The 14,589-nt window shown below is 39.2% G+C and overlaps 1 protein-coding gene across 2 annotated transcripts in view; it reads right to left on the bottom strand.

Annotated features, from left to right (window-relative positions):
- Positions 1–14,589, bottom strand: part of LOC147698867 (uncharacterized) — an 81,284-nt gene that overhangs the window by 20,226 nt on the left and 46,469 nt on the right. The window contains exons 4-7 of one of the 2 annotated variants that reach the window (XM_086935481.1): positions 14,099–14,242; positions 11,164–11,307; positions 8,231–8,374; positions 5,293–5,436 (exon numbers count right to left, since the gene is read on the bottom strand). In XM_086935481.1, coding sequence (XP_086791607.1) covers positions 5,293–5,436; positions 8,231–8,374; positions 11,164–11,307; positions 14,099–14,242 — 576 coding nt within the window. The remainder of the gene's footprint in view (positions 1–5,292; positions 5,437–8,230; positions 8,375–11,163; positions 11,308–14,098; positions 14,243–14,589) is intronic. The other variant, XM_086935482.1, reaches the window with a different exon arrangement.

Here is a 14,589-nt window from a genome sequence, read left to right as displayed (position 1 = left end):
GTTGTAATTTATATTCCAACACCTTCCCTACTGTTACGTGGACTGGTGTTGGAATATAAAATTATAATATTCCAAAATCTGCGCACTCCAACGCAAGTCGTTGTAACAACTTGCGTTGTAATGCCCGCGTTGTCAAGTACCGCGATCTAAAAAATCACGTTGTACTGACATACATTACCGCCAACCTCAAGAAGCTTTACAGGCTCCCCACTCAAAAGCCCTTGACCACTAAGAACCAGTTGACATCAACCACTGACTGAATTTCCACCTTCCCTCCAGACACCTGTACTCGCCATCACTCTGCCTCGCCCACACACCCTCATTCGCCACAGCAACAGTGTAAAACGCTCCTTCTCCTACCTCACAGCAAATTCCTGGAATGACCTTCTACTTCACCTACGGATCTCATCCTCCCTGCTGAAATTCAGAAAAGTACTCTAGACCTTGCTGTTCAACTGAGTCACTCCTGCAGCAGCACTTCCAGCCCCTGGATATCCTCACAGGTGATGAGCAACACTATATCAATGCAGAATGAATGATTGATTGACTAATAACTTGTCTGAGTCTAGAGTTTTTTATGGTTTGATAGGCAGTATGACTTATCTTAGGGTGAACCTTTTTGAAGGCAAAATTAATGCTACTTTCGCATATATTTTAAGTGCAAGTATACAGAAGATCAGTTGCCTCCCAGGCATCTAATGTGTAGATGCTGTAGTGGTCAAATCAGGCAATCTCATTCATATTTCAAATTAAGATGAAAATTACTTTTCCCATGGGCAAAAATCTGCTTTGACATTTGTGAATCTTGGTACCCTTTTCCAGACCAAAGTGCTTCCCATTTATTCCATTGATGGCCCCTTGTCCTTTCCAGGATGGGAGATACATATTCACCACCAAACCTGAACTTGGCACTTCAGTGATCCACATTACTGTCTTTCAACGTGTCTACTGTATTGATACGACTTTTATCATGCCATTAATTTTTTGGGCGAACCTCGTTTCAAAATAGTTGTCAAAGTGCTCAACTTTTCCCACATAAACTCTGGCATGGCATTCCCTTGCTGCCCCTGAACACTTTACTCTCTACATTCTATAAAAGATGAGACTGTTCTGTGTGGTAAACAGACATAATATCGATTCCAAAATATCGTTGGACAAAATATCGAGTAAAAAATAATATAGACTACAAAAATATCGAGTAATATCGATATTAATAACCAAAATATCGAATCAAAAATATAGACGAGACATAATATCGACTAGATAGAATATAGACAAAAAAAATCGAAAATAAGGTAGTTATTAATAATTTTTAATAATTGTGTAACATAAATCTGTAGCGGGTTGTGGGTTTATAGGGGAATAGGGTGGGAAGTAATTTAATTATAATTAATTAATTATGTAAATTATTAATAATTGGTAATTAATTATTAATTGGTAAATAATTAAAATATAATTGGTAAAAAAATAATAAATAATTATTAATTAATTTGTAGTACATTATTTTCTGTAGCGGGTTGTGGGTTTATAGGGGAATAGGGTGGGAAGTAATTTTAATATAAATAATTAATTATATAAATTAATAATAATTGTTAAATAATTATTAATAGGTAATTAATTGAAATATAATTGGTATTTAATTATAAATATTTAATTGATAAATAATTAATATTTCGTAATTTATTTTCTGTAGTGGGTTGTGAGTTTATAGGGGGATAGGGTGGGAAGTTAATTATTAATAATGAATTAATTATGTAAATTAATTAAAATTGTTAATTGTTAATTAATTAATAGTCATTTTAACCCCTACGCTATCCAGCGCTTTCCCTACTGTTGCACCCACTGGAGTGGGAATAGTAATTTTAACCTCTACGCTATCCAACGCTTTCCCTACTGTTGCACCCACTGGAGTGGGAATAGTAATTTTTACCCCTACGCTATCCAACGCTTTCCCTACTGTTGCACCCACTGGAGTGGGAATAGAAATTTTAACCCGTACGCTATCCAATGTTTTCGCTACTGTTGCACCCACTGGAGTGGGAATAGTAATTTTTACCCCTATGCTATCCTGCGTTTTTCTACTGTTCAAATTCACTATAGTTGTTACAATAAATTTTAACCAATTTGCTATGCTACGGTAAAAATATTATATATGTTTAGTTAATAATATGTATTTATATATATATACATATATATATTTAATACGTTTTTTTTGTCATTTACATTAATTATTTAGTAATATTACATTTATTTAATTATTTTAACTAAGTTTATATTAAATATATTTATTTTTATATTAGTTTTAACTTAATTTAAAGACATATAAAAAAAACGATATTTTGACAGTCTATATTATTTACAGTCGATATTTTAGAGTCGATATTTTTGTACTTACCTGTATAAAGATAGAAACTCGATATTTTGTCCCTCGATATTTTCTCATCGATATTTTTTCAAGTCGATATTAATGGGCTCGATATTATTTCAGTGATCCGTTCTGTGTTACTCAGTAAATATGGATGCACAATGAGAATGGTTATGGGGCTATATGATTCACCAAACTCTAGCATTCCAAGATCAACATAAAAACTGAACTTAACTTCTATAACATTATTTCTCATAGATGATTTAGATCCAAAACATTGTTTACATGAACCTAATGTCTGCAACCAGACTGGACCAGACACATATTTTCAATGGCTGTGCTGGCTCCAGTTGCAGCCAAAAGACATCAAAAGCAGCATCACAAACAAAGTGAGTTCAACGCCATTATACTAGAATGCCCGGACACCAGTGACATCAGCTCCATCCAATTGTCATGTTCCCATCGAAGCTGAGATGGCAACGCTGGAAATGTAGCTATAAATGAGATTGGAAGCTAGCCGAAATAGGCGGTAGTGCGAGCGCAGGTAGTGGTATAAAGAGATGAAACATCTATCAGAAAGAACATTTTCGTAGATAAATCACTAACTCTCCTAAGGAACATCCACACATGAGAGTTGTGGATATAAATACTGCAGTAACATGTAAATAATTGGAGAACTGTCCTTCGAAGTGGGGTCTGCTCTCTCTAAGTCAAATCAAACCAATATTGTTTGGTTACAGATTACTCAAGGGACAAAGTAGCTGCCTCACATTTCTTCTGTAATGTCATTGCTCTTGACAAAGTCGGTGCTGTTTCAGAGTGTACTAAAATAGCACACTCTGAAACGTTTCAGAGACATTTTGCTAGCATGCTTATAAAGTGATTAACCATAAGGGAAGACCAACTGTAGATAGATTGCTTCTAATGCCCCTTCCCAATGTATTGTCTTCATAGCTAAATAAAAGGTCATAAAAGTTTGCTGAGGAAAGAAGCTAGATCAGGATAAAGAATGCAGATAGATTTTGCATCGAAGTATGATTTAATGGCCTTGATATTTAGAACCTCTATTGCTAAGGAACCATAAGTCGTAGATCTAAAGGTCTGAAAGAATCTGATCTAAGGACTGAGAATAATACATAGATTAAAAAATGGTTATCTCCTAGAGTCATCCACTTTCATAGAAGGGTATCTAGCTGCCAACAAAATATCCATTACCTATAAGGGAAGTTTATATGATGAGAGAGCTGCAATTTCCAGGAAATAAGCCTTGGCAACTGAAGGTCTGGTTAGAGCAATTCGTCTCTGGGACAAAATAATCTCTATTGCTGGAAGGGGGTGAGTAGTTTCAGAACTGGTTTGTAGCAGGTCAGGGCACCACAGTCTCCTGACCCAAGCCAAGGATATCAGAATGGAATTAATAATGTGGACCCAGAACTTCTGAAGAGCTCCCTGAGCAAATGATGATGTTAGCAGAAAATATAATGTAGTTTGTACATCCACAGAGGATGTAGTGAGCAGAGTATGTAGTGCATTCCATTCTGTCTCTTAATGGACAGGTCAGTCCTTGGCTTACCCGAATGAGAACCCAATAACCCACTACTTCATAGACTACTTCTCAGTCATGTCCATTAGACAGGGGCCAGGTAGTTCTCATCCATACATGCCTTCCCAGAACCAGAAAGAAGTCCAATAACCTAGCTAAAGAACCAGCCACATTCAGATTAGTCTACATGCCCTGCTCTAACAGAGCCATTACATCCTGCATCAACTCCTTGAATCTTTTCTTGTATGGTTTAGGAAGATTCATGGTAATAAAGACTATGATTTCCCCCTAATGTGTGAGTATATCTGGCTTACAAACATATCATGCTTGAAGTCTTCAAGGCAAGTCTAGTCACAGCAATTATTCAGTCATCTTAAACACTGGAACTGTAAGAGTCAGTGCTTAGATTGCCTTTGTTAATGCTACACTGTTGTACTGAACGTTTTTGATGAAGCGGAAAAGCTGGAAAGAATGTCACCCACAACCATGACAGCTCTGAAAAAGTAATTGAGTCCTTGGGTCAAAATGGGGCTTGTTTTGGGTCAGTCCCAGGACCTTTTAGGCCCCCCCCCATTTGGCCCGAGTCATGTTAATATCTGTGAGATATAAGGGTGTCAAGGCACAACACCACATTCTACAGGTGGGAGCCTCATAATTTTGCATTATGCCGCTAGATGTAGCAGAGAATTCAGCGGTGAATATTGCTTACATATAACTCTGGAAATCAGCTTACTGAGCTGAGAGCCAGGTGGAGAAAAACTCATTTGTGTAATCAGTTTTGAAGACGACAATGAGTGTTCCTTCTTTCTCGTGAGCTTTTTGTGAAAGGAAGAGTGATGTTTGTTATCTCCATAAAAAATTAATGCAATCTCTCAGGTAGCCCAGGTTAGACATTGATTAAGGGCATGATTCACAAGCTCTAGAACTTGAAAATCCTGAAGAATACATTCTGAACAGTAGAATACCTTGGCAAACATGAAGAACAGGCTAAAACTGTCAGCGTTAAATCCTGTGCCAATGAGGGTGCAAACAGACAGGAACTGATGTCACTGGCTCTTGAGCATCATGTTATAATGATGCTCATGTTCCATATGGTGCCTGGAGAATGCTGCAGACAGTATCATTTGGCTTTGGTGACCACCTATTGAAATCATTTTGCAGATCCTTTCAGACACCTTAGGAGAAGGCTCATATCAAGCTTGTAAGAAGTTAGTAAAATATAGATGTATAGTTTGTAGGGGTCGACAATTTCCTTAAGGAAGGCAACGTAGGTTGATACTCTTGGGTACTCTCAGAATATCTGCATTTGTTTATGTTTTGTAACAAAAGTCTAAGAAGCAGTGGTCATATGACCTGAGTAAGGGTATTGACATTAAGTAATTACCATGAGCCTTGGAGTGGTAGCACCAGATCACTTCGGGGATGCTTGAGTCGAAGCAGCAGCCTTTGGAGAGGCACTCCTTTTCTGGGATACGCAGATAGCCACATTCTGTCCGCTCTTTAGGTGTAAGGCCACATTGTTGTTTATCTATTTAGTGCAGAGAAAACATAGCATGTGTCAGAATCATTAGGAGAATGGTTATGGGGCTAAATGATTCACCAAACTCTAACATTCCACCATCAACATAGATACTGAACTTATCTTCTACAACAATTTTTCTCATGGATGATTCAGAGCCAGGACATTGCTTACTTGAACCTAATGTCTGCAACCAGACTGGACCAGACACATATTTTCAATGGCTGTGCTGGCTCCAGTTGTAGCCAAATTACATCGAATTCAGCATCACAAACAAAGTGAGTTCAATGCCATTAAACTAGAATGCACAGACACCAGTGACATCAGCTCCATCCAATTGTCATGCTCACATTGAAGCTGAGATGGCAACGATGGAAATATAGCTATAAATGAGATTGAAAGCTAGCCCAAATAGGCAGTAGTGCGAGTGCAGGTAGTGGTAGACAGAGATGAAACATCTATCAGAAAGAACATTTTCGAAGATAAATCACTCTCCTAAGGAACATCCACACATGAGAGTTGAGGATATAAAAACTGCAATAACATGGAGAGAGTTGGAGTACAGTCCTTCGAAGTTTCCTCCTCTCCCTAAGTCAAATCAAACCAATATTGTTTGGTTGCAGAATGCTCAATGGGACAAAGAAGCTGCCTCACATATCTTCTGTAATGTCATAGCTCTTGACGAAGTCGGTGCTATTTTAGAGTGTACTAACATAGCACACTCTGAAATGTTTCAGAGGCATTTTGCTAGCATACATTTAAGTGATTAATCATAAGGGAAGACCAAATATAGATAGATTGCTTTTTAATGCCCCTTTCCAATGAATTGTCTTCATAGCTAATTAAAAAGTCATAAAAGTTTGCTGAGGAAAGAAGCTTGATAAGGATAAAGAATGCAAATAGAGTTTGCATCTAAGTATGATTAATTGGCATTGATATTTAGACCCTCTATGAGTGGAAGATCTAAAGTTCTGGCAGAATCCGATCTAAGGACTGAGAATACTTCATAGATTAAAAAATGACTATCTGCTAGAGTCATCCACTCTCATAGAAGGGTTTCTAGCTGCCAACAAATATCCATTACCTATAAAGGAAGTTCATATGATGAGAGAGCTGCAATTTCCAGGAAATAAGACTTGACAACTGAAGGTCTGAGTACAGCAATTATTCTCTGGGACAATAGAATCTCTATTGCTGGAAGGAGGTGAGGGGTTTCAGAACTGGTTTGTAGCAGGTCAGAGCACCACTGTCTCTTGACCCAAGCCAGGGCTATCAGAATGAAATTAGTAATGTGGACCCAGAACTTCTGAAGAGCTCCCTGAACAAATGATGATGTTAGCAGAAAACATAAAGTAGTTTGTACATCCACAGAGGATGTAGTGAGCAGAGTATGTAGTACATTCCATTCTGTCTCCTAATGGACTGGTTAGTTCTTGGCTTACCCAAATGAGAACCGGATAACCCATTACTTCATCGCCTAAATCTCAGTCATGTCCATTAGACAGGGGCCAGGTAGTCCTCATCCACACATGCCTTTGCAGAACCAGAAAAAAGTCCAATAACCTTGCTCTAGAACCAACCACATTCAGATTAGTCTTCATGCCCTGCTCTGACAGAGCCATTACATCCTGCATTAACTCATTGAGACTTTTCTTGTATGGTTTAGGAAGATTCATGGTAATAAAGACTATGATTTCCCCCTAATGTGTGAGTATATCTGGCTAACAAACATATCATGCTTGAAATCTTAAAGGCAAGTCTAGACACAGCAATTATTTAGTCATCTTAAACACTGGAACTGTTAGAGTCAGTGCTTAGATTGCCTTTGTTAATGGCTACACTGTTGGGCTACACGTTTTTGATGAAGAGGAAAAGCTGGAAAGAATGTCACCCACAACCATGACAGCTCTGAAAAAGTAATTGAGTCCTTGGGTCAAAATGGGGCTTTGTTTGGGTCAGTCTCTGGACCTTGTAAGCCCCCCCCCCCGCATTTGGCCTGAGCCATGTTAATATATGTGAGATATAGGGGTTCAGGGCACAACACCACATTCTACAGGTGGCAGTCTCATCATTTTGCAATATGCCGCTAGGTGTAGCAGAGAATTCAGTGGCAAATATTGCTAACATATAACTCTGGAAATCAGGTTGCTGAGCTGAGAGCCAGGTAGAGATAAACTCATTTGCAGAATCAGTTTTGAAGACAACAATGAGTGTTCCTTCTTTCTCATGAGCTTTTTGTGAAAGGAAGAGTGATTTATGTGATCTCCATAAAAAAATGCATGCAATCTCTTAGGTACGTCAGGTTAGACATTGATTTAGGGCATGATTCATAAGGTCTAGAACTTGATAATCCTGAGTAATACATCCTGAACAAAGTAGAATACCTTGACAAACATGAAGAACAGGCTAAAACTGTCAGCATTAAATCCTGTGTCAATGAGGGTGCAAACAGGCAGGAACTGATGTCCCTGGCTCTTGAGCATAATTTTATAATGGGGCTCATGTTCAATATCGTGCCCGTAGAATGCTGCAGACAGTATCATTTGGCATTGGTGACCACTTTTTGAAAGCATTTTGAAGATCCATTCAGACACTTTAGGAGAAGGCCTATATCATGCATGTAAGAAGTTGGCAAAATCTAGATCTATAATTTGTAGGGATCCACAATTTCCTTAGGAAAGACAAGTTAGGTTGATACTCTTGGGTACCATCACAATATCTGCATTTGTCAATGTGTTGTAACAAAATTCTAAGAAGCAATGGTCATATGACCTGAGTAAGGGTATTGACATTAAGTAATTACCTTGAGCCTTGGAGTGGTAGCACCAGATCACTTCGGGGATGCTTGAGTCGAAGCAGCAGCCTTTGGAGAGGCACTCCTTTTCTGGGATACGCAGATAGCCACATTCTCTCCGCTCTTTAGGTTCAAGGCCACATTGTTGTTTATCTATTTAGTGCAGAGAAAACATAGCATGTGTCAGCGTCATTAGGAGAATGGTTATGGGGCTAAATGATTCACCAAACTCTAACATTCCACCATCAACATAGATACTGAACTTATCTTCTATAACAATTTTTCTCATGGATGATTCAGATCCAGGACATTGCTTACTTGAACCTAATGTCTGCAACCAGACTGGACCAGAGACATATTTTCAATGGCCGTGCTGGCTCCAGTTGTAGCCAAATTACATCGAATTCAGCATCACAAACAAAGTGAGTTCAATGCCATTAAACTAGAATAAACAGACACCAGTGACATCAGTGACATCCAATTGTCATGCTCACATTGAAGCTGAGATGGCAACGATGGAAATATAGCTATAAATGAGATTGAAAGCTAGCCCAAATAGGCAGTAGTGCGAGTGCAGGTAGTGGTAGACAGAGATGAAACATCTATCAGAAAGAACATTTTCGAAGATAAATCACTCTCCTAAGGAACATCCACACATGAGAGTTGAGGATATAAAAACTGCAATAACATGGAGAGAGTTGGAGTACAGTCCTTCGAAGTTTCCTCCTCTCCCTAAGTCAAATCAAACCAATATTGTTTGGTTGCAGAATACTCAAGGGACAAAGAAGCTGCCTCACATATCTTCTGTAATGTCATAGCTCTTGTCGAAGTCGGTGCTGTTTTAGAGTGTACTAACATAGCACACTCTGAAATGTTTCAGAGGCATTTTGCTAGCATACATTTAAGTGATTAATCATAAGGGAAGACCAAATATTGATAGATTGCTTTTTAATGCCCCTTTCCAATGAATTGTCTTCATAGCTAATTAAAAAGTCATAAAAGTTTGCTGAGGAAAGAAGCTTGATAAGGAGAAAGAATGCAAATAGAGTTTGCATCTAAGTATGATTAATTGGCATTGATATTTAGACCCTCTATGAGTCGAAGATCTAAAGTTCTGGCAGAATCCGATCTAAGGACTGAGAATACTTCATAGATTAAAAACTGACTATCTGCTAGAGTCATCCACTCTCATAGAAGGGTTTCTAGCTGCCAACAAAATATCCATTACCTATAAAGGAAGTTCATATGATGAGAGAGCTGCAATTTCCAGGAAATAAGACTTGGCAACTGAAGGTCCGAGTACAGCAATTAGTCTCTGGGACAATAGAATCTCTATTGCTGGAAGGAGGTGAGGGGTTTCAGAACTGGTTTGTAGCAGGTCAGAGCACCACTGTCTCTTGACCCAAGCCAGGGCTATCAGAATGAAATTAGTAATGTGGACCCAGAACTTCTGAAGAGCTCCCTGAACAAATGATGATGTTAGCAGAAAACATAAAGTAGTTTGTACATCCACAGAGGATGTAGTGAGCAGAGTATGTAGTACATTCCATTCTGTCTCCTAATGGACTGGTCAGTTCTTGGCTTACCCAAATGAGAACCCGATAACCCATTACTTCATCGCCTAAGTCTCAGTCATGTCCATTAGACAGGGGCCAGGTAGTCCTCATCCACACATGCCTTTGCAGAACCAGAAAAAAGTCCAATAACCTTGCTCTAGAACCAACCACAGTCAGATTAGTCTTCATGCCTTGCTCTGACAGAGCCATTACATCCTGCATTAACTCCTTGAGACTTTTCTTGTATGGTTTAGGAAGATTCATGGTAATAAAGACTATGATTTCCCCCTAATGTGTGAGTACATCTGGCTAACAAACATATCATGCTTGAAATCTTCAAGGCAAGTCTAGGCGCAGCAATTATTTAGTCATCTTAAACACTGGAACTGTAAGAGTCAGTGCTTAGATTGCCTTTGTTAATGGCTACACTGTTGGGCTACACGTTTTTGATGAAGAGGAAAAGCTGGAAAGAATGTCACCCACAACCATGACAGCTCTGAAAAAGTAATTGAGTCCTTGGGTCAAAATGGGGCTTTGTTTGGGTCAGTCCCTGGACCTTTTAAGCCCCCCCGCATTTGGCCTGAGCCATGTTAATATCTGTGAGATATAGGGGTGTCAGGGCACAACACCACATTCTACAGGTGGCAGTCTCATCATTTTGCAATATGCCGCTAGGTGTAGCAGAGAATTCAGTGGCAAATATTGCTAACATATAACTCTGGAAATCAGGTTGCTGAGCTGAGAGCCAGGTAGAGAAAAACTCATTTGCGAATCAGTTTTGAAGACAATGAGTGTTCCTTCTTTCTCATGAGCTTTTTGTGAAAGGAAGAGTGATTTATGTGATCTCCATAAAAAAAAATGCATGCAATCTCTTAGGTACGTCAGGTTAGACATTGATTTAGGGCATGATTCATAAGGTCTAGAACTTGATAATCCTGAGTAATACATCCTGAACAAAGTAGAATACCTTGACAAACATGAAGAACAGGCTAAAACTGTCAGCATTAAATCCTGTGTCAATGAGGGTGCAAACAGGCAGGAACTGATGTCCCTGGCTCTTGAGCCTAATTTTATAATGGGGCTCATGTTCAATATGGTGCCCGTAGAATGCTGCAGACAGTATCATTTTGCATTGGTGACCACTTTTTGAAAGCATTTTGAAGATCCATTCAGACACCTTAGGAGAAGGCCTATATCATGCATGTAAGAAGTTGGCAAAATCTAGATCTATAATTTGTAGGGATCCACAATTTCCTTAGGAAAGACAAGTTAGGTTGATACTCTTGGGTACCATCACAATATCTGCATTTGTCAATGTGTTGTAACAAAATTCTAAGAAGCAGTGGTCATATGACCTGAGTAAGGGTATTGACATTAAGTAATTACCTTGAGCCTTGGAGTGGTAGCACCAGATCACTTCGGGGATGCTTGAGTCGAAGCAGCAGCCTTTGGAGAGGCACTCCTTTTCTGGGATACGCAGATAGCCACATTCTCTCCGCTCTTTAGGTTCAAGGCCACATTGTTGTTTATCTATTTAGTGCAGAGAAAACATAGCATGTGTCAGCATCATTAGGAGAATGGTGATGGGGCTAAATGATTCACCAAACTCTAACATTCCACCATCAACATAGATACTGAACTTATCTTCTATAACAATTTTTCTCATGGATGATTCAGATCCAGGACATTGCTTACTTAAACCTAATGTCTGCAACCAGACTGGACCAGACACATATTTTCAATGGCTGTGCTGGCTCCAGTTGTAGCCAAATTACATCGAATTCAGCATCACAAACAAAGTGAGTTCAATGCCATTAAACTAGAATGCACAGACACCAGTGACATCAGCTCCATCCAATTGTCATGCTCCCATCGAAGCTGAGATGGCAACGATGGAAATATAGCTATAAATGAGATTGAAAGCTAGCCCAAATAGGCAGTAGTGCGAGTGCAGGTAGTGGTAGACAGAGATGAAACATCTATCAGAAAGAACATTTTCGAAGATAAATCACTCTCCTAAGGAACATCCACACATGAGAGTTGAGGATATAAAAACGGCAATAACATGGAGAGAGTTGGAGTACAGTCCTTCGAAGTTTCCTCCTCTCCCTAAGTCAAATCAAACCAATATTGTTTGGTTGCAGAATACTCAAGGGACAAAGAAGCTGCCTCACATATCTTCTGTAATGTCATAGCTCTTGACGAAGTCAGTGCTGTTTTAGAGTGTACTAACATAGCACACTCTGAAATGTTTCAGAGGCATTTTGCTAGCATACATTTAAATGATTAATCATAAGGGAGGACCAAATATAGATAGATTGCTTTTTAATGCCCCTTTCCAATGAATTGTCTTCATAGCTAATTAAAAAGTCATAAAAGTTTGCTGAGGAAAGAAGCTTGATAAGGATAAAGAATGCAAATAGAGTTTGCATCTAAGTATGATTAATTGGCATTGATATTTAGACCCTCTATGAGTGGAAGATCTAAAGTTCTGGCAGAATCCGATCTAAGGACTGAGAATACTTCATAGATTAAAAAATGACTATCTGCTAGAGTCATCCACTCTCATAGAAGGTTTTCTAGCTGCCAACAAAATATCCATTACCTATAAAGGAAGTTCATATGATGAGAGAGCTGCAATTTCCAGGAAATAAGACTTGACAACTGAAGGTCTGAGTACAGCAATTATTCTCTGGGACAATAGAATCTCTATTGCTGGAAGGAGGTGAAGGGTTTCAGAACTGGTTTGTAGCAGGTCAGAGCACCACTGTCTCTTGACCCAAGCCAGGGCTATCAGAATGAAATTAGTAATGTGGACCCAGAACTTCTGAAGAGCTCCCTGAACAAATGATGATGTTAGCAGAAAACATAAAGTAGTTTGTACATCCACAGAGGATGTAGTGAGCAGAGTATGTAGTACATTCCATTCTGTCTCCTAATGGACTGGTTAGTTCTTGGCTTACCCAAATGAGAACCGGATAACCCATTACTTCATCGCCTAAATCTCAGTCATGTCCATTAGACAGGGGCCAGGTAGTCCTCATCCACACATGCTTTCGCAGAACAAGAAAAAAAAACAATAACCTTGCTCTAGAACCAACCACATTCAGATTAGTCTTCATGCCTTGCTCTGACAGAGCCATTACATCCTGCATTAACTCCTTGAATCTTTTCTTGTATGGTTTAGGAAGATTCATGGTAATAAAGACTATAATTTCCCCCTAATGTGTGAGTATATCTGGCTAACAAACATATCATGCTTGAAATCTTCAAGGCAAGTCTAGCCGCAGCAATTATTTAGTCATCTTAAACACTGGAACTGTAAGAGTCAGTGCTTAGATTGCCTTTGTTAATGGCTACACTGTTGGGCTACACGTTTTTGATGAAGAGGAAAAGCTGGAAAGAATGTCACCCACAACCATGACAGCTCTGAAAAAGTAATTGAGTCCTTGGGTCAAAATAGGGCTTTGTTTGGGTCAGTCCCTGGACCTTTTAAGCCCCCCCGCATTTGGCCTGAGCCATGTTAATATCTGTGAGATATAGGGGTGTCAGGGCACAACACCACATTCTACAGGTGGCAGTCTCATCATTTTGCAATATGCCGCTAGGTGTAGCAGAGAATTCAGTGGCAAATATTGCTAACATATAACTCTGGAAATCAGGTTGCTGAGCTGAGAGCCAGGTAGAGATAAACTCATTTGCAGAATCAGTTTTGAAGACAACAAAGAGTGTTCCTTCTTTCTCATGAGCTTTTTGTGAAAGGAAGAGTGATTTATGTGATCTCCATAAAAAAATGCATGCAATCTCTTAGGTACGTCAGGTTAGACATTGATTTAGGGCATGATTCATAAGGTCTAGAACTTGATAATCCTGAGTAATACATCCTGAACAAAGTAGAATACCTTGACAAACATGAAGAACAGGCTAAAACTGTCAGCATTAAATCCTGTGTCAATGAGGGTGCAAACAGGCAGGAACTGATGTCCCTGGCTCTTGAGCCTAATTTTATAATGGGGCTCATGTTCAATATGGTGCCCGTAGAATGCTGCAGACAGTATCATTTGGCATTGGTGACCACTTTTTGAAAGCATTTTGAAGATCCATTCAGACACCTTAGGAGAAGGCCTATATCATGCATGTAAGAAGTTGGCAAAATCTAGATCTATAATTTGTAGGGATCCACAATTTCCTTAGGAAAGACAAGTTAGGTTGATACTCTTGGGTACCATCACAATATCTGCATTTGTCAATGTGTTGTAACAAAATTCTAAGAAGCAATGGTCATATGACCTGAGTAAGGGTATTGACATTAAGTAATTACCTTGAGCCTTGGAGTGGTAGCACCAGATCACTTCGGGGATGCTTGAGTCGAAGCAGCAGCCTTTGGAGAGGCACTCCTTTTCTGGGATACGCAGATAGCCACATTCTCTCCGCTCTTTAGGTTCAAGGCCACATTGTTGTTTATCTATTTAGTGCAGAGAAAACATAGCATGTGTCAGCGTCATTAGGAGAATGGTTATGGGGCTAAATGATTCACCAAACTCTAACATTCCACCATCAACATAGATACTGAACTTATCTTCTATAACAATTTTTCTCATGGATGATTCAGATCCAGGACATTGCTTACTTGAACATAATGTCTGCAACCAGACTGGACCAGAGACATATTTTCAATGGCTGTGCTGGCTCCAGTTGTAGCCAAATTACATCGAATTCAGCATCACAAACAAAGTGAGTTCAATGCCATTAAACTAGAATAAACAGACACCAGTGACATCAGCTCCATCCAATTGTCATGCTCCATTCGAA

The sequence above is a fragment of the Lissotriton vulgaris genome, chromosome 8 (assembly GCF_964263255.1).
Source record: "Lissotriton vulgaris chromosome 8, aLisVul1.2, whole genome shotgun sequence".
Taxonomy (NCBI): Eukaryota; Metazoa; Chordata; class Amphibia; order Caudata; family Salamandridae; genus Lissotriton; species Lissotriton vulgaris.
The sequence above is the reverse complement of the archived record's forward strand: the minus strand, read 5'-3'. Positions and strand labels throughout refer to the sequence as shown.